Genomic DNA, 26,117 nt, shown 5'->3' with positions numbered 1-26,117 from the left:
CTTAAAATTGCTTCCCAGTTTACAGACTGTAAAAATTTATTGATGTCATTTATTGATGTACTGTAATTATTTTTGAAAAGAACAATGTGTTGACTTAATTGTTTGGATTGAAACAGTCAGAGAAGGACAGAGTTACCCAGTGTGGACCAAGCTGAAAACTTGGTCCACACTGGGTAACAAATATTCTAGTTTAATTGTCTGTACTGGCCTGCATCTCAGCTCCTTTAAGTGGCCTTTTGCACTAATTGAATTCAATTTACCCCATACCCCTACATTCATATATTTAGTATTATATTTAGTATTGTGCAAAAGTCTTGAGTCAGCCCTCATTTCTTTTTATTTTGCTTCTAAGGAGCCAGACTTTCTAACATTTTAAACTAAAAATAGTTCTCCAGGCTTTCTGAAGGTCCTTTAAAGTTTTTCTTTGGACAGTGGCTGCTTTTTCATGCGTTTTCAGTCCAGTCCTTGCAGCTGAATGTTTTTGTTTGTTTCTTGAGGCCTCAATCACACTAGAATAAAAATAGGACCACAACTTTCATGTGACCAGGAAAAATGGTGATTGCCAAGTGATTCAATTGAATTTTTTGCTGGTTGTCAAGCGGCTGAGCATGCTGCACACTCAACCTCTTGGCAGCAGCCTGTCTCAGTCTGACTCAGACTGCAATTGCTCTCAAACAGACCAGCAAAAGTTTGCAATTATTCACCATCTAATTTATAAATGCAGGGAGACTGCTAATATGTTGTAATCAGTCTTAGTCAGTCTGCTCTGATGAGCGCAACACATCCGCTCCATTAAATAATGAAACATACAAAGCTGAGTTATCAAGTTTTGTGGCAGGTAATTTACTGGAAATTGCACTAAATTTAGCACATAAGCCCATGTCTTATTTTGCATCCTATGTGTGTGTGTGACAGTTGCCACTTGAAGCGTTTATTTGTAATTAGAACAAGTGTGTAACTGGAATGGTTGGATGGCTCAAAGCTATGAGTGCAGTGGCTCTGTCCTGTAACTCTTTACTCAGTCCTCACTCTAAACTAAATGGAGGAAGGAGGAGAATCCTGATGCAAGATACATACAAGGATACAGCTTGTCTTCCTTTGTGCATTGAGCAGAGCGGGTTCCAGTGTTTTAGGCTTTCAGTCACATTTTTACACAGAGACCAGTGCACAAGGAAAACATCTCTGCATTTCTTTTCTCAGCAGTGTTCACACACAGAGCAACATTCATGTTTCTTTCTTTCTTTTATTCCCCTCAAAAGGCGCTATTACACAACAAATGTCTGTCAGCTATCAATGGAACTGTGTTAGTGTGTTAATTTAATGTCTAAATGTTATAATATGTTAGGGTTAGTTAAATTAAAATGTGTAGTATTCTCTGTCTCACACTTTGCTCTTCAGACACAATCAAACACAGTGATACAAACAATTTAACATAGCAGTTTAGCAGTATTTGACCAGCTGTGCTACTTAACTTCAATATTTTTTATGAATAATGCCAAAATGCAACAGTACAAAGTGTTGTCAGTTTTAAGAAAGAATGAATGAATATTACAAAAATTGTCTGTGTAGGTTCTCAGTCATCCAGGTCATCCAGGTAGTAGTCTCTGGAGCTTGAAAAAAGGCAACTGGACTTCTTTTTGTTTCTTAAAGACGCTTCACCTCTCATCCGAAAGGCTTCTTCAGTTTATTTAAACACCAGTGGGCGTAGTCCCCTGGAGGTGGTTATTACTCTTCAAGAAATGAAAAGAAGTCCAGTCGCCTTTTTTCAAGCTCCAGAGATTACAAAAATTACAAAACTTTTTTTTTTTGTTAACCCACATCTGTAAATCTCTGTAGGGGGAAGAAGACATCTTGTTACATTTACTGAAATCAGCAGCAAACTTTTGGAGTTTTAGACTTAATATCTGAAAATGTTTTGGCTCTGTAATGTGTTTTACAGCATACACACAGATTCCAGGTTTATATGGAGGATTCGTTTGTAATAAAGAAAATCTCTGGATAAACCCTGAACTCCACCTGAGTATCAGCCCTCAAGACCACACACAGTCCCCAGCAATTTCTAACAGAAGAGTTCACCCTTATATCATAAACATATTGATTCTTCCTCAGTGTCTTCTTATTTATCTGAACTGCCACACTGTCAGAGAGAAACACATGTAAAACCTGTGCTTATGTTGTATTATTTTGTTCATTACTCTCTCCCCCATTTTTGAGCTGCAAATTTGTGCTGCTGTAGATTGCTGGTCAGTAATGAAATTAACTAGCTACATCTCTTTTTTTAATTATAATTTATAAATTATAGATTTGCCCCATTTAGATCCAGTCTGTGGCTGAAACAGTCATACCTGATGTGTGGATTCTGTATGGCCAGCCTATGGCTCCATACCCCACATCTGATATAGATGGCAATTCATCGCAGTTAATTACCAGACAGAATGTATGTAGGTTTCACTGATCTGTGAATGATTCAAGAACAAAAAAGGCACCTAAATCAAAGGATGGACCAGTGTTGTGTCTACACTTAACAGACAATTTTGCAAAAATTCTGTTTTAAATTGTATCTTCAGCCTGTTGCAAAAATTGCATAATTTGTACCTATTTGTTTAGTTAAATCTATGAACTATGAAAAATGCCAACGATGATACACTTTGACCAGCATAAAATCTTATTTTTGTACCAACCTAGCTCATGCTCTTTGCACCAGCTGAAAACCTTGGCATACTGTGCAGTGTGCCCTTCAAAAATTTGAGAAAACTGGACAAGTGGAGGACAAAAGAAGAAGTTTCAGGCCTAAAAAGAGCTATCTATACCAGATGAACAGCATCTGAAAGTCAAGTCCTTAAGAAATAGGAATAAATTCAACAAAGGCCCTGAGAGATGCATCTTGCCCTTTAGTTGTAGCTTCATCAGAAATGGGTGCCTGTCAAGATGGAAAGAAATATCAAGGAGTAAAGGCTGAGGTATGCCAAATTACACAAGAACTGGACTGAAAATCAGTGGCAACAGGTCTGATTGTGTGAAGAATCCAAATTCAGACCTCAACATTACTGAAGTAGTGTCGGATCATCTTAACAGAGAACAGAACAAAAGGCAGACAACATCCAGCTTTGAATGTTCCTCAAGAAGCCTGGAGAACTATTCCTGAAGACTACTTAAAGAAATTACAATGTAACTGTATGTATACAGAATTTAAAAAATAAAGATTTCATAGGACTCTGTGTGAAAAACTAAGTGCACCCCATGATTCAGTAGCTTGTAGAACCACCTTTAGCAGCAATAACTAAGTAATTGTACTTTATCAGTCTCACTTCGTTGTGGAGGAGTTTTGGTCTGGTCTTCTTCAGTTCATTGAGGTTTGTGGGCATTAATTTATGCACAGCTCTCTTATGGTCCCACCACAGTGTTTCAATCAGGTTGAAGTCTGGACTTTGACTGGGCCATTGCAACACCTTGATTATTTTCTTATTCAGCCATTCTGTCGTAGAGTTGCTTCTGTGCTTGGCATCATTGTCCTGTTACGTGTCCCAGTTTGGGCAAAGCTTTATCTGTCGGACAGAAGGCCTCACTTCTGACTCTTGAATACTTTGGTATCCAGAGAAGTTCATGGTCAACTCAGTGACTGCAAAGTACCCAGGTCTTGTGGCTGCAAATTATCAGCCCTCCACCACCGTGCTTGACAGTTGATATGAGGGGTTTGTGCTGATATGCTGTGTTTGGTTTTCTTCAAACTCGGCACTGTGCATTATGGACAAACGTCTCCACTTTGGTCTTATCTGTCCAAAGGACATTGCTCCAAATGTCTTGTGGTTTGTTCAGATGCAACTTTGCAAACCTAAGGTATGCTGCCATGTTGTTTTTAGAGAGAAGAAGCTTTCTCCTGACAACCAAATGAACCATGCTTGTTCAATCGTTTTCTAATTGTACTGTCATGCACTTTAACCTTTAAAATGTTAACTGAGGCCTGTAGAGACTGAGAAGTAGCTCTTGGTGTTTTTTTCAGTTCTCTGAGCATTGCACAGTCTGAGCTTGGGGTGAATTTTCTGGAACATCTCCAGGAAAGATTGTGGCTTTGTGTTAACACACACCTAAATGTTCCAGACCTGCAAACTGCCAAAAACATCTGTTCTTATAGAGCTGCCCACAATTGCTGATGATCAGTTAATCAAGTGCATTTCATTAGTGGGGAACACTTTTCCCCTTGATTCCTATGGAAACAGTAAGGGTGTACGTAGTTTTTCACAGGAGTATACAGTATACAGTACCAGTCAAAAGTTTGGGCACACTCACCCGAATTGGTAAGCGTGTCCAAAACCTTTGACTATATTTTCACGACATCCCAAAGCCATTCCACCCCTTAGACACCCTGCTACATTAAGAGATTGAGGAACTGGAGTTGAGAGTTTCAGACTGATTTAAATGGACTCAGGACCTGTTCCACCCCAAGGAGCTGAAACTACATCAAAATTGCTACAACAAAGTGGTGCATTATGAAACCCTGAAGGTGAGTGGAAGAGTTTACTATATATTTGAATCTAAACCCTACGGAACCCCGCAAGGGACATGGGGGGAAAAAACATGGGAGGAAAAAAAAAAAAGATATACTGTTGCGAGATATCGCAAAACCTTTTAATTTTAGGCCATACGCTTTCACGTTAATCTTGTTACGGCAGCGTCCATCAGGATGTTCAAAGGATCGGCGAGAGATTGCCAGCAAAAGTCGTCTTTAACTTGCGAGATCTCGCAAAAGTACATCTTTTTTTTTTTTTTCCTCCCATGTTTTATTTTTCTTATGTCCCTTTAGGGTTTCCGTAAATAACAGAATGAATTGTTGTTCTAAAACCGTATGGAGCAAGAACTGTGGCAACCATTGCAAAGTGAGAAGCTTTTAGATCCTACTGATCACTGCCACAGTACTAGAGGCGGGAGGTATCCCATTACTACTGAATGTCTTTAATAGAAATAACAAAATCCTATTTCTAAATCATTGTTTACTAAAAACATTGTTTACTACAAAATAGTTTACTAAAAAATATTTAATGACTGCAGGTATATATACAGGTGCTGTCATAAAATTAGAATATCATGAAAAACTTGATTTATTTCAGTAATTTCATTCAAAAAGTGACACTTGTATATTATATCCGTTCATTACACACAGACTGATATATTTCAAATGTTCATTTCTTTTAATTTTGATGATTATAACTGACAACTAATGAAAACCCAAAATTCAGTATCATTCAGTAAAAGATTTTTAGAACTGTTGGCCACCTGAAAAGCATGAACATGAAAAGTATGAGCATGTACAGCACTCAATACTTAGCTGGGGCTCCTTTTGCCTGGATTACTGCAGCAATGCGGCATGGCATGGAGTCGGTCAGTCTGTGGCACTGCTCAGGTGTTATGAGAGCCCAGGTTGCTCTGATAGTGGCCTTCAGCTCTTCTGAATTGTTGGGTCTGGCGCATCGCATCTTCCTCTTCACAATAGCCCATAGATTTTCTATGGGGTTAAGGTCAGGCAACTTTGCTGGCCAATTAAGAACAGGGATACCATGGTCCTTAAAGCAGGTACTGGTAGCTTTTGCACTGTGTGCAGGTGCCAAGTCCTGTTTTCAAAATGAAATCTGCATCTCCATAAAGTTGGTCAGCAGCAGGAAGCAAGAAGTGCTCTAAAACTTCCTGGTAGATGGCTGCGTTGACCTCGGACCTCAGAAAACACAGTGGACCAACACCAGCAGATGACATGGCACCCCAAACCATCACTGACTGTGGAAACGTTACACTGGACCTCAAGCAGCGTGGATTCTGTGCCTCTCCTCTCTTCCTCCAGACTCTGGGACCTTGATTTGCAAAGGAAAAAATTGACTTTGATCAGAGAACATAACTTTGGAGCACTCAGCAGCAGTCCAGTCCTTTTTGTCTTTAGCCCAGACGAGACGCTTCTGACGCCGTCCCTTGTTCAAGTGTGGCTTGACACGAGGACTGCGACAGCTGAAATCCATGTCTGCATACGTTTGTGCGTGGTAGTTCTTGAAGCACTGACTCCAGCTGCAGTCCACTCTTTGTGAATCTCCCCCACATTTTTGAATGGCTTTTGTTTCACAATCCTCTCCAGGGTGCAGTTATCCCTATTGCTTGTACACTTTTTTCTACCACATCTTTTCCTTCCCTTCGCCTCTCTATTAATGTGCTTGGACACAGAGCTCTGTGAGCAGCCAGCCTCTTTAGCAATGACCTTTGTGTCTTGCCTTCCTTCTGGACAACTGTCAAGTCAGCAGTCTTCCCCATGATTGTGTAGCCTACAGAACTAGACTGAGACACCATTTAAAGGCCTTTGCAGGTGTTTTGAGTTAATTAGCTGAATAGAGTGTGGCACCAGGTGTCTTCAATATTGAACCTTTTCACAATATTCTAATTTTCTGGGATACTGAATTTGAGGTTTTCATTACTTGTCAGTTATAATCATCAAAATTAAAAGAAACAAACATTAGAAATATATCAGTCTGTGTGTAATGAATAATTATCATATACAAGTTTCACTTTTGGATGGAATTACTGAAATAAATCAAGTTTTTCACGATATTCTAATTTTATGACAGCACCTGTATGTGTGTGTGTGTGTGTGTGTGTGTGTGTCTATATATATATATATATATATATATATATATATATATATATATATATATATATATATATATATATAATACTGCTGAAAGATTGCTGTTTTACTAAATGGCCTGTTTCATATATAGCACTTTTCTACTCTACTCTGACTCTGCATCCCATACAACATACGTCATTTATCCATGAACTTTTTCTACGTCTAAGTGCTTTCTATATAACATTCACATTAACTCCAGTGAACACAACAGAGAGCAACTTGGGGTTTGGTACCTTGCCCAAGGAAACTTTGACAAGCAGACAGGAGCAGCCAGTCGAACCACAAACCTTCCAATCAGTAGATAACTGCTCTGCGTCCTGAGCCACAGCCATCGCTAATCACTGTGCTCCTTTAGTGATGTAAACATATAATAATTTCCAGTGTTTGAACCATTCAAAAATATTGACCAAGTGACACGTCAGTGTTGTAAAAAATTAGTAATGCCACAAATTTGTTTTTCAAAAACAAAAAAGGCATGTGTACTGAAATTTAAAGTGTGTGGTAACATAGACTTAAATTTTAACCACAACAAACAAGACCAGTTTATATTATATATACAATTGCTAGCTGTTGTTTTTAGAGTGTAGTTTGCCCTTTGCAGTCACAGTTGTTACTGTATCTTCTGTTGAATCCTTCGCTTTTGTCGATAAAGCTATTGTTGCAGTAAATATTGATTAAACAAATTTCTCTCTCTTCGTCTTATCAAATGTCTTTTTTCTTCATACAGACAAAATATGACTAACATGACTTAAGAGAAGCTCCTGCTCTTTGTACAGGTTTTTCTCTCCTTCATCTTCCCTCAGTGTTTAGTCAGGCTACTGTACATTTCTTTCAATAAGAATATTCTACAGCAGTCCCATTGTGGGAAATCACTTTTGTCTTTGTGTTACTTTGCAGTAAGTTTCCATCCCTCTCAGTTTTTTTTAAACAGTCCCTGATTCTTACAGTTATTGTCTGATATAGAATAAGCTGCCATTGTAGAATGGAGTGGAAAGTGTAAACCTTTACAGTTTTACATTTATTTCTTGCTGCCACTTTAGAAAAGAAGTCTGTGACATTATGTAGTCGTGATTATGACCATAGTTGCAGTTAAAGCATTGACTGTGACTGTGCCAGCTACAGTTGTGATTGATTCCATTGCTACTGTATAGACATGGATGCGCACTGAGGCATATCTGCTGGTGCATACTGAAGGGGTTATATCCACCTGACATATTTCTCATAAATGTTGCTCTATATGTTGTGCTAAAGTTAAACTCTGTTGTAGAAATATAAGCAAAAATGACAAACAAAATGCTCCAAACAACAACAACAAAAAGAGCTTTTGAAATAAATTGTGATTTAGACATTTGTTTGCTGAAAATAACCACATAAATTAAGTGCATGGAATAGCAGTTATGGATAACTGCATAAAAATATACACATCTTATCAAAGCACTGGGTGACCAGCAAAATTTTGTTGCACAGCATAAAACCTGCTGTATATAACTGCAACAAATTAACATGAATGGATTAAAATCTAAGTGACTCCACTTTAGCCTCTTGTTTAAGGGATTCGGTAAAGCAGAAATCTTTGAGTGTTCATTATATTAGAAAAACACAAGAAATAAAACACTATTAATAAGATTATAGTACATATATCCCACCAGCTGTGTTGTGTGTAAAACACTCCAAAGTATCACATCAAATCTTTCTGCACCTCAGTATTTTAAGGCTGTAGCTCAGGAGGTGGAGCAGGTTGTCTGCTGGTTGGAGGCTTCCTGCTCCCTCAGTCAGCAGGCAGGACGCTGGACCTCAAATTACCTCCAATGTGTCCATGAGCTTATGACTGTATTTGATAGGTAACACGTATCGATGCTGTGTGACTTCTACTGTAAAAGTGTTTTCGATATCAGTGCAATATACAGTAAGTGCTAGCCACTTTACTGTAATGTGTTACTCAGTACTCTGTTAATTCAGTAGTTAAAAAAAAAAAATGAAACATGTACAGTACTTGAACTACAATCAACTTTCATTCATGGGGGGAAAATAGTATAATAATCTAGAAGTTTTGAGAAGTAGAGATGTGAACATTTATTTCAGTTTATTGCACGTAAAGTGCCCCCTGCTAACTCCACCTCAACCACCACCTTTCCTTCCACACATCTGCAAAAACAAACTCGCAAGTTTCTACATTTTTTAGCAAAAAACTCTCCTTCCTGCTTCTGTTCTTAGAATTTAGAAACCAGCAGGCTTGTTTCTCCGGGTCGACGTTAGCGAGAACGCTAATCAACTAGTTCAACTGTGCTGTGATACAGACTCACCAAACCAAGTTTATCTCCAAACACACCTAAAACGCCGAGCAACAAAAAGAATAACATCACTTAAAAAAATGGAACTAATTTGACTGTAAATTGCATTGTTAAATAATCACATCAGTGGCAAAATGGTTAAAGCAAAGAAACGATAGAGTAAAATGTACTTTCAGTGCTGATGGGATATCTTCTGCTTTTTCATAATCATTATATATATATATATATATATATATATATATATATATATATATATATATATATATATATAAAATAATATGTGTTTTTAATTATTTATGCTCTTCCATACACTTTGAATTTTTTAAATGTAGGTTTGGTTTCTGTTGTGGATTTAATTTGTCAGTAGTTGTGTGTTGTAAAAAGAAATGTAATAGCTTACATGGAGTAATATTAGCAGTAGGTTACTGTGCTTGGATCTGTGGTTCTCTTTGCAGCTGATCTGTGTGGCATCTTTATCCAAAGATCTAAAAATGTTTTTCTGACTTTTTCAAAAATGTTAGATAGATGCCCGTGACTTTAGCTCAAAAATAATTTCCAAATAAATCATCACTGCAAGGAAAATCATTTACAAGTAGCATAGATTTCAGCGTCAGTTTGGTTATAGACAGGTGGACAGTTATGAAAAGCTTTATTTTCTTTGTTACTGTGTTGAGATGTGCCACCTTTAGCTGTGTCAGAGCAGATCAGATGAATTGTGAAAATACGGCAAAAAAGTGAATCCTATTGTTTCCTTTATCACCTGGCTGCATTTCTCATTGGCTGAGAATTGACAATATTAAATATTTACACAAACTCATTGTGTTGGATGTCTTTCTATGTGTATATGGTCGCATTAAAGTGTGTGGTGTGCTATGGGGCTATTATTGTAGCAAAACATTTATGTGTCCGTAAGATTTGTCTGTGCCTAATTCATTCTGTGTGTCTATATTGCGATCTGTCTGTAATCAGATTTGTAAATGTGTAAATAAATCTGCTGCATGCGTAGATATTAATGATTGAAAAGTCTTAAAGTTTTGCTCGAATCACTGATAGTACACACAAGTCATCAGTTACAAGTCACCCCAAAAGCCGGCTGACTTGTAACTGATGACTTGTATTATCAGTGATTCAAATTCAAATTCAATCTGGTTACAGACAGACAGCAACACAGACGCACAGATTGAGTTAGGCACACACAAATCTTTGCACAGATTGCAACACACACGCACGGATTCAGTTATGGACACACTAATGTTTTGCTATAATAATAGCCTCATAGTGTGCTTGGTTAAACTGTAGGCCTACTACAGTAACGCTTCCCTAAATGTCCAGATATTTTGTCTTTCTGAGCATGTTTCAGTGGGGAAAGCAGAAAACACAAGTTTGAACAACTCGCTATGGTTTAAAACAATAATCCTCAAGACAGTGAAACAAAATTATCTGAGGTTGAATTTTCATGTTTTCCTCTATCCCAGAAATAACCAGTGAGCTCTTAACTCTGAATTTAAGTCAGGGCCAATATGCATTATTATAGTTGCATTTGTTTCAGCATTTTATTATCTTTTTATTATTCACAGCCACTTAAATTTTGCACAATATTATAATATTGGCCAAGATTTAAAAGGCTCATAAAAGATGTCACAGTACAAACAAATCTTTGTGAAGGTATATGACTCAAAGATATGTCGACATCAAAGTCATATCATCACATCATCATAGTCATATGTACAAGTGCAGTCAGTTTTGCTGTCTTGAGGATTTGAATAAACATTCAAAGACTAAAGGCCTTTACACACCGGACGTGTTACACAAAAAAACCCCTTCAAATCTTTAAGATGCAAACTTGTCGTGTAACCTCCATACACACCGAATGTTGCGTTTTTGTGAATAATTTGTCCTCATAAAACACACTGTGAAAAAAAGATGCAGTCGACATCAAGCGATGATGTAATGAGGTCCTGATGTTTCTAAACAAGAGCAGGAAAAAACAGAGATTCTGGGTTCATCCAACTCTCATGAGAAAGCAGCAGCAGGTAGAGTTTGATGGTTTGATCCCTGAGTTGAAGCTGCTTCACGGCCGCTTTCATGCATATTTCAGGATGTCAGTGGGCAGCTTGAGCTCTTGTTGGCAGAGTTGGGATCACATCTGAGGAGGCAGAGAAATCATTTCAGAGACCCGGAGCAGTGTCTAGCTGTGTGTCTGAAGTAAAATTGTATTATGTTACAGTTCCCACATCACTCTATATGCAGGGTATCGGTGCGCGTTTTTAGCTATGAGCTCACATCTTGCTAAATGCAACACTCTGATTGGTCAGATCAGTTTATCCGCTTACGAAAGTCAGAAAAATTTAACTTGATCTGAAAAAGTAAATTCCTGTGAAATGACGCAGTCGGTGTGAACAGGCGAGTCGGAAAAATTATTTTTATTGCATGAAACATTCAAACGTATTTTACGCATCCGGTGTGTAAAGGCCTTAATACTCAAGATATTTAATCATCAACATATTGTGATTTTATTTGTTGTGCATTCAGTCAGTTTGCACTTTAAATGACACAAAATTAGCCCTTTTCAACACACATTTCTTTCTTCTGCGAGACTGGCATACAGAACGTTAACAGCCTTGTGAACACTGAGTGCTGCTACTGATAAATCAGAGACAGGAAAATTCATTTAATGCCTCATATTTAGAAAGAGATGAAAGGCAGTTTTGAGAAGAATGGGAGTCAGTGCTGTTTATTCACTATAAACTTTTTCTTTTTGACAGTTTAAAGAAATTGTTCCCTCGTTTTGTTGTAATGTCACAAGGTATTGTCAAAGGATTTATAGAGATAAGTATTTTAAATGAAAACGCTGCAGTTGGAATATGTGTCAGGTATGAGAGTTTGGGGGGGGGGGTGTTTTTGTATATGATCTACTCTTGATTTATTGTAGTTCATTCTAAAATTCACCACAACTTTGTATCAAGTTTTACTTTAGATCTCATTGCCTTTTTCCCTGTTCCCTCACAAGATATTTTTGCCAGCCATACAAGCAGTGATAGTGAACATCACCCTAAATTACAGAGCTTGTATCAACATCACAATCTGTCGCAATAGAAATCAAATCCTTTTCGCTCCCAAGTGAGATGTGATGATATAAAGATTTGCTTTAAATATTTATTTTCTGTCAGAAGTTGAACATGAATAAATTCACTGTAGAACATTACACAACCATGTTTTAAATAATAACATAGGTGTATATAATAAACTAAAATCTTAATTCTGACCAGTACAGAACACAAACAAAATGGAAAACTGCATGGTTCTAAATAAATAAAAATAAATAATGTATTAATGATATTAATATAGAATAAAATCTCAAAAATGTATACTGTATCATTTCTTTTGTATAGGCTCAAACAGCTGAATTGGAAAATCACCCCACAAATAAATAGACACATTCTGTATCTGTTAATTATCTTTATCAATTTATTGCACATAGTGCCTGACAACCTCTCTCTCATCTCATCACTGCCCCATGGTGATTTTTCCATTGACTGATAAATAATTACTAGGGTGGCTGTAGCTCTGGAGGTAGAGCAGCAAGAAGGCTGGTGGTTCAATCCCTGGCTGCTCCAGTCTGCATGCCAAAGTATCCTTGGGCAAGATATTGAACCTTGAGTTGGTCTCTGATCATCGGAGTGTGAATGTGTGTGAATGCTGGACTGAAAGCACTTAGATGCAGAAGAAAGCGCTTGTATGAATGGGTGTGAATGGATGAATGAGGCATGTTGTATAAAGTGCTTTAGAAAAAAAAAACAGTTCATTTACCACTGCTCAAAAACATTAAAGGAACACTTTAGTTAATCAAATGGGAAAAAAATCATGCTTGATATCTACACTGATATGGACTGGCTAATGTGTTAGGAATGAAAGGATGCCACAGCATTTGACGGAAATGAAAATGATCAAACTACAAGGCGCTGAATTCAAAGACACTCTAAAAAGCAAAGTGGAAAAATGATGCAGCAGGCTAGTTCATGTTGCTGAAATTTCACTGCAGCAACTCAAAATGATACTCAGTTGTTTGTATGGCCCCTGCATGGTTGTATTCATGCCTGACAGTGTCGGGCTCCTAATTGAGATGGTAGATGGTGTCCTGGGGGATCTCCTTCTAGATCTGAACCAGGACATCACTGAGCTCCTGGACAGTCTGAGGTGCAACCTGGCAGCATTGGATGGACCCAAACATAATGTCACAGAGGTGTTCTGTTGGATTTAGGTCAGGCGAGTGTGGGGGGCCAGTCAATGGTATCAATTCCTTTCTTCCTCCAGGAACTTCCCTCTTACTCTCTCCACATGAGGTCGGGCATTGCCGTGCACCCTAAGGAACCCAGGACCCACTGCACCAGTGACAGTCTGACAGTGGGTCCAAGAATTTCATCCTGATGCCTAATGGCAGTCAGGATGCCGTTTGCTAGCCTGTAGAGGTCTGTGCGTCCCTCCGTGGATATGCCGCCCCAGCCCATCACTGACCCACACCAAACCAGTCATGCTGAACGATGTTACAGGCAGCATAATGTTCTCAATGGCTTTTCCAGACCCTTTCATTTCTGTCATATGTGCTTAGAGTGAACCTGCTCTCATCTGGGAAAAGCACAGGTTACATATACCAGTGGTGGAGCTGCCAATACTGGTATTCTATGGCAAATGCCGATTGGGCTCCATAATGCCGGTCAGTGAGCACAGGACCCACTACAGGATGTCGGGCCCTCATGAAGTCTGTTTCTGATTGTTTGATCTGAGACATTCACACCAGCAGTGACACTGACCCCAACCAAATCCAAAACAGGTGGAAAAAAAAACAACCCCCAAAACATTCCTGTTTGGGGGTTGTCTCATTGTTGCCCCTCTAGTGCACCAGTTTTTAATTTCATTAATACCAAAGCAGCTGAAACTGATTAACAACCACAGACCAGATCAATATACAAGAAGTTTAACTGACTTGATGCAATACTCTGATTAAAAAGTGTTCCTTTAATTTATTTTTATTTTATTCATTTATTGAGCAGCGTAGTTATAAAACAACCCTTTATTTCTCGGCCTTCTACACCTTTCATATTTTTCCTGTAATTTATAAATATATGAAGTCTCTTGGTTCTTGTTTTTTTTATGATATTGGCTCTAGATGTGATGTAGTAAGATTCCTCACAAAACTAACAAAAATCACAGCTAAGAAAACACGATAAACTAGAATGTGATCTGAACCCTAAAGAATATTTGCAACCTCCTTTCCAAAAAGATGGGATACTGTGTAAAATCTTAATAGAAACCGGATGCAATGACTTGCATTTGCCCAATAAATTGCTAATTCATATTTAAAAATTAGACTACATTATAGAATCAAGGAATAGATGGATGGAGCATATTGAGGCATTTGCTGTAATTCACAAAGTATCTCATTCTTAGCAAAACAACAAACAAATAAAGGTCAAAACCTGATGGTGACTTGAAGCTGTGAAACGTTCCTTTGTTCGGATTTAAGCTGTGTGCACTGCTGCTGTGTAACTGTGTTGGTGTGGTCTTATAATACTGTTTTTGCAGGAGATGCTTTTGTTTTTCATTTGACACTAAATCAGATTATGTTTATGATGCTGCAGCATTTTTTTCTCTCTACAAAAATAAAGTATATTGTAAAAGCCAATCACCAGTGAAGATGTATTAGATGTATGTGTATTTACACTGACTTGCTTTTTTTTTTTTTTGCTCTTGCCTTCTTTTTTAGTAAATAAAAGAAAAAGTGAGTACAGATGGACATCTAAAAAAAAAAGAGAGAGAGAGAAGATCAGCGTGGACACAGAAGGACACTAACAGAGATCAACTAAACGAAAATACGCAGATTTGTAAAGGAGGCCTTCTTTCAAGAATGAAGGGATCTGAAGGGATGGACAAAGGGCCTGCTTTGTAAGGCCAGGACCACTGAGTGTGCAGACTGGAAGGAGGGGTGGAGCCCACCAGCTCTAGTTCCTGAAAAACAAGCCTTGCTGAGCGTAAGAGACCAAATAGAAAGGTCACTATAAAACATTTTTATTTTTGTAAACTTTTTTAAGTTTATGATTTCCAAAAAGAGCAAACGGTACTCTATGTATATACATATTATATATCATATGTGTGTATTATATAAGTATGTTTTAAAAAAGAAAGGGGGAAAAAAACGCTGGGGAAAATGTCATGTGTGCAGTTTAGAAGAGGAAGGTGAGGTGAGGAGATGCCAGCTCCCCCCCGCTGTCTTCTGAAGGTCAGCCACCGCACCCCACACACCTTACCTTCTGCTGGAGGAGGTGGGGATGCTGCCCACTCAGTGACTTAGAGTGCGTGTGTGTGTGTGTGTGTGTGTGTGTGTGTGTGTGTGTGTGTGTGTGTGTGTGTGTGTGTGTGTGTGTGTGTGTGTGTGTGTGAGAGAGAGAGTTAAGGTGTGTGGGGTAGCTGGTCCAGCAGGCCTGTCACTACATAATGAGATAAAAGCTTTTTGAGCCCGTCTTCCACAAATGGATTTCTGTAGTGTAGTTGTTACATTTCTGATTAGTCAAGCAGTCTGCCTTTTACATGGATTCCAAAAACAATGTGAATATACTGGGGTGTGCAAACGGAGATAAGAAAAAAGGGAGGATAGGGGTTTACTTGAGAACTTCGCACGTTTTGCTGAAGTTCAGGGGGGAGTGCCGAAACTCAGTAGTAGGCCCCTGATGTCACATGTCATTATAGTCTTGTGGTTTTAGGTGACTGTGCTGTGTAGTAAACTGCTTTGTGCATTGTGTTGGCAAGGGCAGGGTGGGGGTGGGGATCAGACAGTGTGGGAAGAGTAAAAAGGTGAAAAATGGAAACTGTCTGCTTCAACGTGGGAAACTCTCATCCTTCCTTAAACAGGGAATGACAGCTGGAGGGACGGGTTCAAAACAACTCATATAAAAGGGACACGAGCAAAGTTTTACAGCAAGTCTCTGCAAACCTTTCTATTTCTATGGATCTCTACTTTACTGACATCCTTCTATATTTAAACATTGTACTAATAACATGCTGTCAGGCACGGTGGAGAGTCAGTTGTAGCCATCTACTAATGTTGTATTCATTGTATTGCCAGTAAGAAGAAAGTATTTATATATAAATATAGATATATCTATTTGTGATTTCCAACTATTGGACTTGTTTGCCTTTGATTTTTCAACTTTCATGCAGGACTCCATGTAAGTATAATGAGGTTTCTACTTGTGTGATGTGTTATTCTGTTGTTTCATGTCATTTTGTTTCTCCTTAGTTCAGCTACTGAATGTAACTTAAACTTTTTAGGTAGATGATGTTGTTTTATATGTGCTTTAAAAAAAAAAAAACAGTATTCTGTATATTTATTACACGTGTAAACGATATAGTAAAATGTTTCTGATAATATGCTGGACCTCCTCCTCATGATCACATCCTGTCCGAAGGAAAAAAAAAGAATAAGAAGTAATCCTAAGGGAAACATTTATAAGGAATAAACACGTCCTGCTGCAGTAGGAATGACAGAACTATGGAACAGATACAGAATTATTATCCAGGCTGATGTGACGAGTACAACAAGAAAGAAAGTGACCTGGGACTTTTTCTTTTTGGGATCTTTGGTGTAATCAAGGTGCTAAGGGTGAGTTCTGTGTATGTGGTGAGGAACAGGATGACAAAGAAAGAGGAGACGTATGTACAGATTGATGTGAGGTCGCGAAGCGGATCAAGCAAAGGACATGTTTAGTAGTGCATTAGATCCTGCTGAAGCCCTGTTTCCACTGGAGGCCACTTTGACATACACTTGTTTGCCATGCAAGATTTGTGGATGTTACACAGCATGTTATGGTGTTATACCACGTCTATAGATAGGGTGTCTTGACACACTGAAACCTTGTTTACACCTTTATGTCAATTCAGAGGAAGATTCAACTGTTACTGCACTATGACTTCAATGCATAACCTACTAGCTCTGAATTTAGCACTTCCTAGTGTACATGATATAGTCTATGAACAGATGCAAGACTCAGTAATCACATGAACTCTACTCATCCAAATCAGCTTTGTGATTTATGAAGTGATGGAGGTGTTACATGTCCAACAGGAACAACTCATAAGTCATATTTCTCAAAGGCCACAATAATTGATTTTTCCTGTGCTCCTTTTGGATCTAACTGTCTAACGCTGGGGATTATGTGTGAGGGTTAGTCTTCTGGACTATGCAGCAGACTCAGTGTAACAGAATTAAGGCAGCCCAAGGTTATGCTGAGTGCAGCTGTGAAACAGCAGCTTTCACGAGAGCTCTTTATTAACTAATGAGGCATTTTTATTGCTGTATCTTGAGTTATTTAAAACATTTCAATATATTTAAATGTATCCTTTTTGGACAAATTCTCTCTTTTAAAGCTGATTGCTCACTAGCCTTGAGAGTGCCTTTACAGCTGTGACTCAATTATTATGACAATTGTTATGTCATGTTTCCATGATGTTGTCTACCCCCTGGGTTGGTGGCTGTCTCAGAGATCTCCAGTATGTCAGAGGGCAGAGATCACTTTAATGCAGTCAACAGAATTCGCTGTTCTATCTTCTCTTTTTCTTCCTCGTCCTCTCCGGTTTTCATGCACTCAGTACTCTGGTGTTCTGTCTGACAGGATCCACTGTTACCTCACATATTGCTGCATTTATTTCTCTCAGTTATGTGCCACAGTGAAAAGAATGGTTGTCCATACAGTACTGTTCTCAACATGAATGTCTACACACTACTTCAAAGACTAAATGAGCATCTGTGAATGTGTCGCGTGGACAGATTTTATTAAGGATGCCTGTACAGCACCATCCCTCAACATTCCACTGCTGAGTTGTTCATCTGGGAAAAAGTTACTGCAGTGGGATGAGGCAGCTGAGATGGACATGAACTGGGACTTAACAGGAAAAAAAAAAAAACAACTAACGATGTCAATCTTAGCAGGGATCCAGGTATCCTCTGATCGCTGCTGTGTTATTTTATTTTTATCTTTTTGTGTGTTCTTTTGCCTTGTTTACATGTACTGTAGATGCTGTTCATCCATTGCTGGTTGGAGAGATTATCAAAAGGTGTGAAGCAGCTTTTAATTGTAGCTGTGGTCCTTCTGGCTCAATAATGTAACCTCGAGAAAACCTCTGTTCAAGCTAGCATGGCCTTCTACCTTGATCCTTCCCTGTTCTAATCTGAAAACCCAATCTTTGGATTCAAGAACACACACATCAGAGTAAAGAGATGTGAAAAATCCTTGTGCTTCCTACCAAAACCTATATGGGTCTTCTGCAAAACATTTCCCATTTATTTATATTGTGTATACCTCAGATAAAAGCCCTAAAGCAGCTATTACTCTCTTAAACCTACTGGCAACCAGACCTCATTCATCCCCCTCTTGCCCCTCTTACAAGCTTGAGCCCAACATCAACCCATAAGCCAAAACCACACCTACCTCCCCCGGTAACCCCCTGACCTCCACCATAAAGTCACCAGTACACTTGTTCTGTCACTGTTTGACAGGTTTGCTTAAACTAAAGGACACTACAGATTCTTCACACATGAGCCCTAATCATGCCAACAGCTGGTTTAAGGGTATTTCACCATTATTGGCTCATCTATTTGACAAGTAAGATTTTCTTTAAATGAATTATCTTACTTCAAAAAGCTCTAAAATGTGTGCAGACTCTCACAGAAAGTGAAGGTGGTCCTGCTATGCTTATCCTTTTTCTTATCATTTAAATAAGCCAGTGAGGTTCAGGTGTGTTATGATTTAACTCTTTGCTTAATTACCTTTATGCCCACATCATCCAAATCATAATAAAAGATGTCTCTTATTTCACATGAGATCAGGCTCAGTGAGCACAAATGCAAGAACTATGCACAAAACAAAAGCTGGAAGATATTTTAGACAACATACATGTAAATAACTTAACCCGTGCAGTCGAGTGAAAACGCGAATCATCAAATTCAATCATTCACTGAAAAAGCAAAAGATGTTGGACAGGCCACAAAATAATTCCATTCAACTGAAATGTAGTCAGTCTGGAGTGGTGTTGTAAATGTGTAGAAGTTATACTGTGATCTTGCAATATTTACTCTTTAAATAACCTTTAAATATTTCCAACAAGTGTTCTTTCCTAAGTAGGCTACCAAACTGTTTAGATGGCAATTCAGAAACCACATAAACAACAATAACAAACACGCATTTTCTGTTCTGCTGTGTTTGAAAAACTCAAACTATTCAAATTGTTAACTTTTTTTCTTTGTCAGCAGCAGAACTAACTGTTAATTGGACAATATTATCACTACCGAATGATGACACCATTGGCATTCTGATTTGTTACCCATATGCCTCACCTTAACTATGCAGTTCTTTCTAAATCTACATGTGGAATTACTTGGGAAAATGAAGGCTGGATTTGGGGCACAAAGGAAGTGCAATGGTAGTTTCTGAGTCCCTACTATCACTGTCTTCTTTGCACCATTTCTTCCATTGTATTAAAAATAAAAACAGCAAATAAAAAACAAAGAATTTCTAACTGCTTTGAAGTGAATAAGCTCATGATTTTTCTCCGCGTCCTCTTCTGCTCCACCCTTTGCCAACACGTCAACCCCTCCTTATAGTTACATGTTTGCATGAACCAGTGCTCAAAATAATGCTTTGAAAAAAAATGCCAATTTCACTTTACCTTTAACAAGCTTCTCTCTCTTTGTAAAAAATGAATAAATAAATAAAAATAAAGTAGTATTTGTTATGTGGTGGTACTGAGGAAAACTGAATGTAATCAGGCCTTTTTGACGGTTGTTTACTGTATTTTCTATTGTGAAATGAGAAGTTTCAGAAAGTTAGCTGAGCAGCTAATCAGCTCGTAGTTACAGGATAAATACCCAAAGTTTAATTTAAATAATATAAACACTTTGTGACTAATTTCAGTGTGAAAGGCCTGCACACACCTTAAAAATGCAAACAGAAGACAGGATTGATTGAATTTGTATGTGGCAGTGTGACCTGCTACGTTTCCTTCCAGCAGTTTTGACTTATGCGAAAATTATCCGGTTGCCTTTGAATATTCATCACTCCCAAATGCCTCCCTGTCCTATGCAGATCCCAAAGCACAAAGGTGTGAATGGTGACTAGTGAGAAAAATGGAAAGAAAAGAAATGACCTTACTTCCATGTTTGTATTTATTTTATTTTTTTTCTTAGTCTGCTTTTAGTCTATTTTATGTGTTTGAGGCTTCAGTGTGCTTTTCTACTCTTTATGTATCGTTCTCTATGTCAATAGCAGAATCTTGTATTAATATATTAGAACAAAGAGACTTTAAATGTGTGACTGTGACTTCACTGAACCTGTGCAAGTGATGCTGTACATGTACACAGACACACACAGATTTGTGTGTGTGTGCGCACGTGCGTGCGTGTGTGTGTGTGTGTGCGCGCGTGTTCACGCCTGTGCCATGCTGAGTTTGGAGGGTATTTCTTTTAACTGGTTAATTTATGTATGCTTTTAATGTGCTTCAAAGAAACAATACTATTTATTACAATATTCGTACATCATTATCACAGTTATTACAGTTATTATTAATAAACATTTCTTTCCTCTGAAACTCCTCTTTTGATTGACTTGGTTTGGGCTAGCAGTTTAGCCCCTTCAGTCACGATTCAAATATATTCAAAAAAAAAATCTTCAGCCTACAAAATCTTTTTAGACAGGAGATGTCAGAAAATGAATATTACAGTACAATATATAACTATAGATAATGATGTACACAGTTGTGCAGGCAGTGACCGAAGGGGTTAAGCTAAGGTTTAGTAAGTTTGGAAGTTAGAGGAAGGCACATTGAATGCATTGGGTCACTGAATATTATGATGTGTCAAACAATTCAGCCATCTAACATAAACAGGTCAAATTAAATGGTAAAAAATATATAAATACACATTCAGCCACTTTATTAGGTGCACCTGTTCAGCTGTTCATTAATACAAATATCTAATCACACAATCACATGGCTGCAACTCAAAACAACTAGGCATGTAGACATGGTCAAGATGACCTGCTGAACTTCAAAGCAAGCATCAAAATATGGAAGAAAGAGGATTAAAGAGACTTTGAATGTGCCGTGGTAGTTGGTGACAGACGGGGTGGTCTGAGTTTCAGAAACTGCTGATCTCCTGGGATTTACCCACGCAGCCATCTCCAGGATTTACGGAGAATGGTCTGAGAAAGAGGAAATATCCGGTGAGTGGCAGTTCCCTTGTTTATATCAGATATCAGAGGAGAATGGCCAGACTACTTTGAGCTGGCAGGAAGGCAACTGTCATGATGTGTAGTGGTGGAAATGCAGAAGAGGAGATAGCATGAGGATTAAACAAAAAAATGACCTTTATTGAAGGCTTCAAAAGAGTTCAAAAGAAAGCAAAGTTCATAAATCCAAACTCAAGGTGATACTGGGATTTTCTCAGGCAGACCAGCAAAACAGACAACAGACAGCACGACAAAGAACACGTGTTAGCAAAGGCCTTAAATACACAGGCGACTAACTGGGGGGACACAGTACAGCCGGGGAAAAACAGGTGAACAGACTCAAACTAACAAGACCGAGGGGAAGCACAAGTAAACTCAAGGCACAGAAGGCACAGAAGACTAGCATTATGAAACAGGAAGTAACTAAACACCAGACAGAGACAGGATAACCAACAAAGAACTGAATGTAAACCATAGCCTGAGAACATAAATACTAAACACAAACAGAAAACCAAACCTAAACAAAAAACTAGAACTAATAACTCAGATGCCAAAATATTAAATAATATAAGTTCAAAGCACAAACGCTACAACAACTGATAGCAACAACAACTCAAATAACCACTTGTTCCAACCACAGTGTTCAGAAGAGCATCTCTCATGGCACAACACATCAAACCTTGAAGCAGATGAGCCACAGCAGCAGAAAACCACACCAGGTGCCACTCCTGTCAGCTAGGAACAGAAAACTGAGGCTACAGTTCACATGGGGTGGCCAAAATTGGACCATAGAAGATACAGGGGTTCAGAATTTGGTTTAAACACAATACACCACACAGCACATGAAGACAGACAACATAAAAGCATGGATCCATCCTTCCCTGTATCAATGGCTCAGGCTGCTGATAGTGGTGTGGGACCATCTTCTGCTGGCTGCTTCCAACAGGATAACACGCCATGTCACAAAGTTCAAGTTATCTCATCTTCCTTTCTTGAACATGGTAATGAGCCCACTGTACTCAAGTGGCCAAGTGATATCAATGAATCACTCATTTGTGGGTGAAATGTTCTTATGTTTCAGGTAGTTGCAGTCCTGTGAAAAACTAAGTGTATCCTTACAGCTTCCAGAGCAATTAAGCGGATCATTAGCAGACATTGAGATGGGGAATTCTCAGTCATATTCATTACCTGGACTTTGCGACCAGGGGACCAACCTGACACATGAAGGGCGCCTGGGTGGTTTAGTGGTGAAGCCGGCGACCACATACATATGCCGCAGTGCGGGCAGCGCAGGTTCTAGTCCCGGCCCGGTGCCAATTTGCCTGCGTGTCTTCCCCTGTATCTTTCCCCCATTTCCTGTCTCTCTCCACTGCCCATAAAAGCCGCTGTGGCCAAAAATGAAAGAAAAAAAAAAAATGACACATGAAGCTGGTTATCAACTTGCTAAGTCATGTTATGATGTTTCCTTCACAGAAAATAATCCCTGAGTGCCACCTACTCCTGAGACATTTTCAAGTGGTTATCAAATAAAAATCTATGAAGAAGATAAAAATTATACCAGTAAAATGCAACACTGTTGTAAAAAAACATGTGATTCATGTTGGAGAAAATCATGAATCTGGTGATTCAGAGTACAGAGCACTGAAATAAAAGGCTTGTCTGGGGCAACTGTCTGAGGTACAACTTCAGTCTGCTTTTGGTAGAGTAGCAATTCTGACAGCCAAACACAAAACAGCCAGACATTTTGATGCTGATATCGCTTTTAAATCACATTTTACTGCCGTGCAATCTCGTTCTCCTTACTGGAGGAGGTGGGGAGGTGCCATTGAATTGGCAGACTGGGGTGGTGGTCCCCATCTTCAAGAAGGGGGGCTGGAGGGTGTGCTCCAACTATCAGGAGATCACACTCCTCAGCCTCCCCAGGAAGGTCCATGTCAATGTGCTGGAAAAATAGAATAGAATAGAATAGAATAGAATAGAATAGAATAGAATGCCTTTATTGTCATTATACAGGATGTACAATTAGATTGGAGGGTCTGTCTGCTAGTTGAACCTCGGATCCAAGAGGAACAATTCGGAACAATATGTTTCTCTGTTCAGCTCTGGAGACAGAGGCAGAACAAGTGCCCACCAATCAGTATAAGGCTTGATTTAGACTTCTGTGCTGGGTCTTTGTGAGGCCTATGTGCATAACCAGAAACCCGTCTGAACCCTACACATTAATCACAATCAGTGTGGGCTGCATCGTTACATTTCTGGAGAGGTGCACGTCAGGTTCAGAGGGGATTTCCTCTGAAATGTTTATAAATGTTGTGCATGTGGATTTAATGCTAGGCTGTGCAAAAAATACATAAATATATTAAAGATGACACAGAGCTGACAGAATTCTTCCACAATCGTAAGTGCAGCTATTCGCTGCACTTTTGCTAAATATCCACTAGATGTCAGGATAAGCCTAAACTCAAACTGGTAAAAAGCGCTGATTGAATATTTTTCTGATTCTAATTCAAGACCATTTTAATCATCAGTATGCAGCACAAATTATTAGTATAATGAAATTGTAGTATGATTTGTTAGTCACAGAATGCAAAAATATAAATATAAACGAATAAATAAGTACACATAATTAAGTCAACAAAAAAATAACAGGTTCATGTTGTGGTGGGTATTGTTTATTATTATTATAATACTTTGCAGACAGGATGTTTGAATCCAGATAGATTTCCAGGATATGGAGTCATAAACGGGGAAGAGAGGTTTCAGAAAGTCTGGGGAAAGGCCTGCAGCTGCAGGACAACAAAGTGTCAGAAAGCTGAGCTGCAAAGTTCAGGGAAACGACCTCATCAGATATCTTTCATTTCCTACACACACCTGTAGAGTGGTAGTGTTCAAACTGCGAGACCTGCAGAAACATATTTAAGAACAAAATGAAAGAATCCTTATTCTGCTTTCACACACAGCCAGCAGCAGTCTCTCGATGCTTGTCAAACTAGCTGTCATATACGTAGTTATATTGTAATCTTTGTGTAGAACTGCATTTAGAATGTATCATTTTATCTTAATAAATATGATAAAAGCTAATAAAACATTTTGTGGGCTTGTTGAGGGCTTTATGTTTGCCAAATCTAACATGAAAAATCAATACAAAACATAACTTTTTAAATCAAAGTATGTCAATAGATATATTTGGATGTTTGGACTTGAATATGATTATCAAGAAACTGAGTTTGACCTCCCTGCTTTAGAGAGGGATTTTGGGTATACTGCTTCTTGCACATGCTCTTCAAACACTGGTGCATTTGCTGCTGTGCACTCACTGATGTGACAGTCAGTCACAGACACAGCTGTTTGCTTTTGTCCTATCGGCTCCGTTAAAAATATATCAATACATTCATTCTGACTCCATGAAAGAAGAATGGGCAGACAACACGTCACTTTGGTATATGAAATGCTTCATACATACAAACAGACTCTGCATTTCCATGGATGTTGTTTGGAGGCAGGGATGGAACAGGAAGTCTCTGATAATTGGATTATACCTTCCCAGCCCTGGCAGCAGAGATTACATCCTGTCCTCGAGTCAAAATACAAGTTACAAGACAGTTGGCGCACATCAAACCAAACAACAAACAGGCTACTTGTGTTCTTTTGTGTCCTACTGTAAGGTCTTTACCTTACAATTTAAGGCGACTGTTTTTATTTGGAGCATTATAAATAAAAATGAAACTGGATTTAGTCAGAATCAACAGTGATCTCAGCACGCCTGCCACACACTGCACCTGCTGTCAGAGCTGTTTTATACCAGAAGTAAGCTGCTAAAGAGCTGCTGTACACATTAAAAATGGCAAAACATTTCTGATGGAAAGTATTTTCCCCCAAATTTAATTATAGAATTAAAGACCACCGTTTCTACTGGAATGACAATACATGAAAAGGAGGTGAGCCAGCTTTTCAGGAGTCAAAAGATCAGGAAGGCACCAGGCCCAGACGGTGTCTCCCCCTCCTGCCTCAAAACCTGTGCTGACCAGTTGGCTCTGGTCTTCATGCAGATCTTCAACAAATCCTTAGAACTGTGTGAAGTCCCCTCCTGCTTCAAAAAATGCACCATCATTCCAGTACCCAAGAAACCCTCCATCACAGGACTAAATGACTTCAGGCCTGTCGCACTGACGTCTGTGGTAATGAAGTCCTTTGAACGTCTGGTGTTGGCTCACCTGAAGAATGTCACAGGACTCCTGCTGGACCCCCTGCAGTTTGCCTACCGAGCAAACAGGTCGGTGGATGATGCTGTTAACATGGGACTGCACTACATCCTACAACACCTTGACAGCCCAGGGACTCATGCTAGGATCCTGTTTGTTGACTTCAGCTCTGCGTTTAACACCATAAAACCTGATATCCTCTCCTCCAAACTCTCTCAGCTCACCGTACCTCCTGCCATCTGTCAGTGGATCACCAGCTTCCTGACAGACAGAACACAGCAAGTGAGGCTGGGGGAAATCACTTCAGACACGCTGTCAATCAGCACTGGAGCTCCACAAGGATGCGTCCTGTCCCCACTGCCCTTCTCCCTCTACACCAACGACTGCACATCGACAGACCCGACTCCTTAAGTTTTCGGACGACACAACAGTCATCGGACTCATACACGACGGTGATGAGTCTGCATATCGGCGGGAGGTTGAACGGCTGGTGCTCTGGTGCAGTCAGAACAACCTGGAGTTAAACACGCTTAAGACTGTGGAGATGACAGTGGACTTCAGAAGACACCCCTCATCAATGATTCCCCTCACTATAACCAACAGCCCTGTGACGAATGTGGAAACCTTCAAGTTTCTGGGAACCACCATCTCTCAGGACCTGAAATGGGAGCTCAACATCAGCTCCATC

General features: G+C 39.1%; 1 protein-coding gene across 1 annotated transcript in view; it reads left to right on the top strand.

Annotated features, from left to right (window-relative positions):
* Nucleotides 1–14,835, top strand: part of rbfox3a (RNA binding fox-1 homolog 3a) — a 172,331-nt gene extending 157,496 nt beyond the window's left edge. The window contains exon 12 of the mRNA XM_030755383.1: nucleotides 14,717–14,835. Within this exon, the coding sequence (XP_030611243.1) occupies nucleotides 14,717–14,719 (3 nt within the window). The 3' untranslated portion in view covers nucleotides 14,720–14,835. The remainder of the gene's footprint in view (nucleotides 1–14,716) is intronic.
* The last annotated feature ends 11,282 nt before the right edge of the window (nucleotides 14,836–26,117 follow it).

This window comes from Archocentrus centrarchus, chromosome 19 (assembly GCF_007364275.1).
Source record: "Archocentrus centrarchus isolate MPI-CPG fArcCen1 chromosome 19, fArcCen1, whole genome shotgun sequence".
Taxonomy (NCBI): Eukaryota; Metazoa; Chordata; class Actinopteri; order Cichliformes; family Cichlidae; genus Archocentrus; species Archocentrus centrarchus.
Note: the sequence above shows the minus strand (reverse complement) of the source record. Positions and strands in the feature narration are given on the sequence as shown.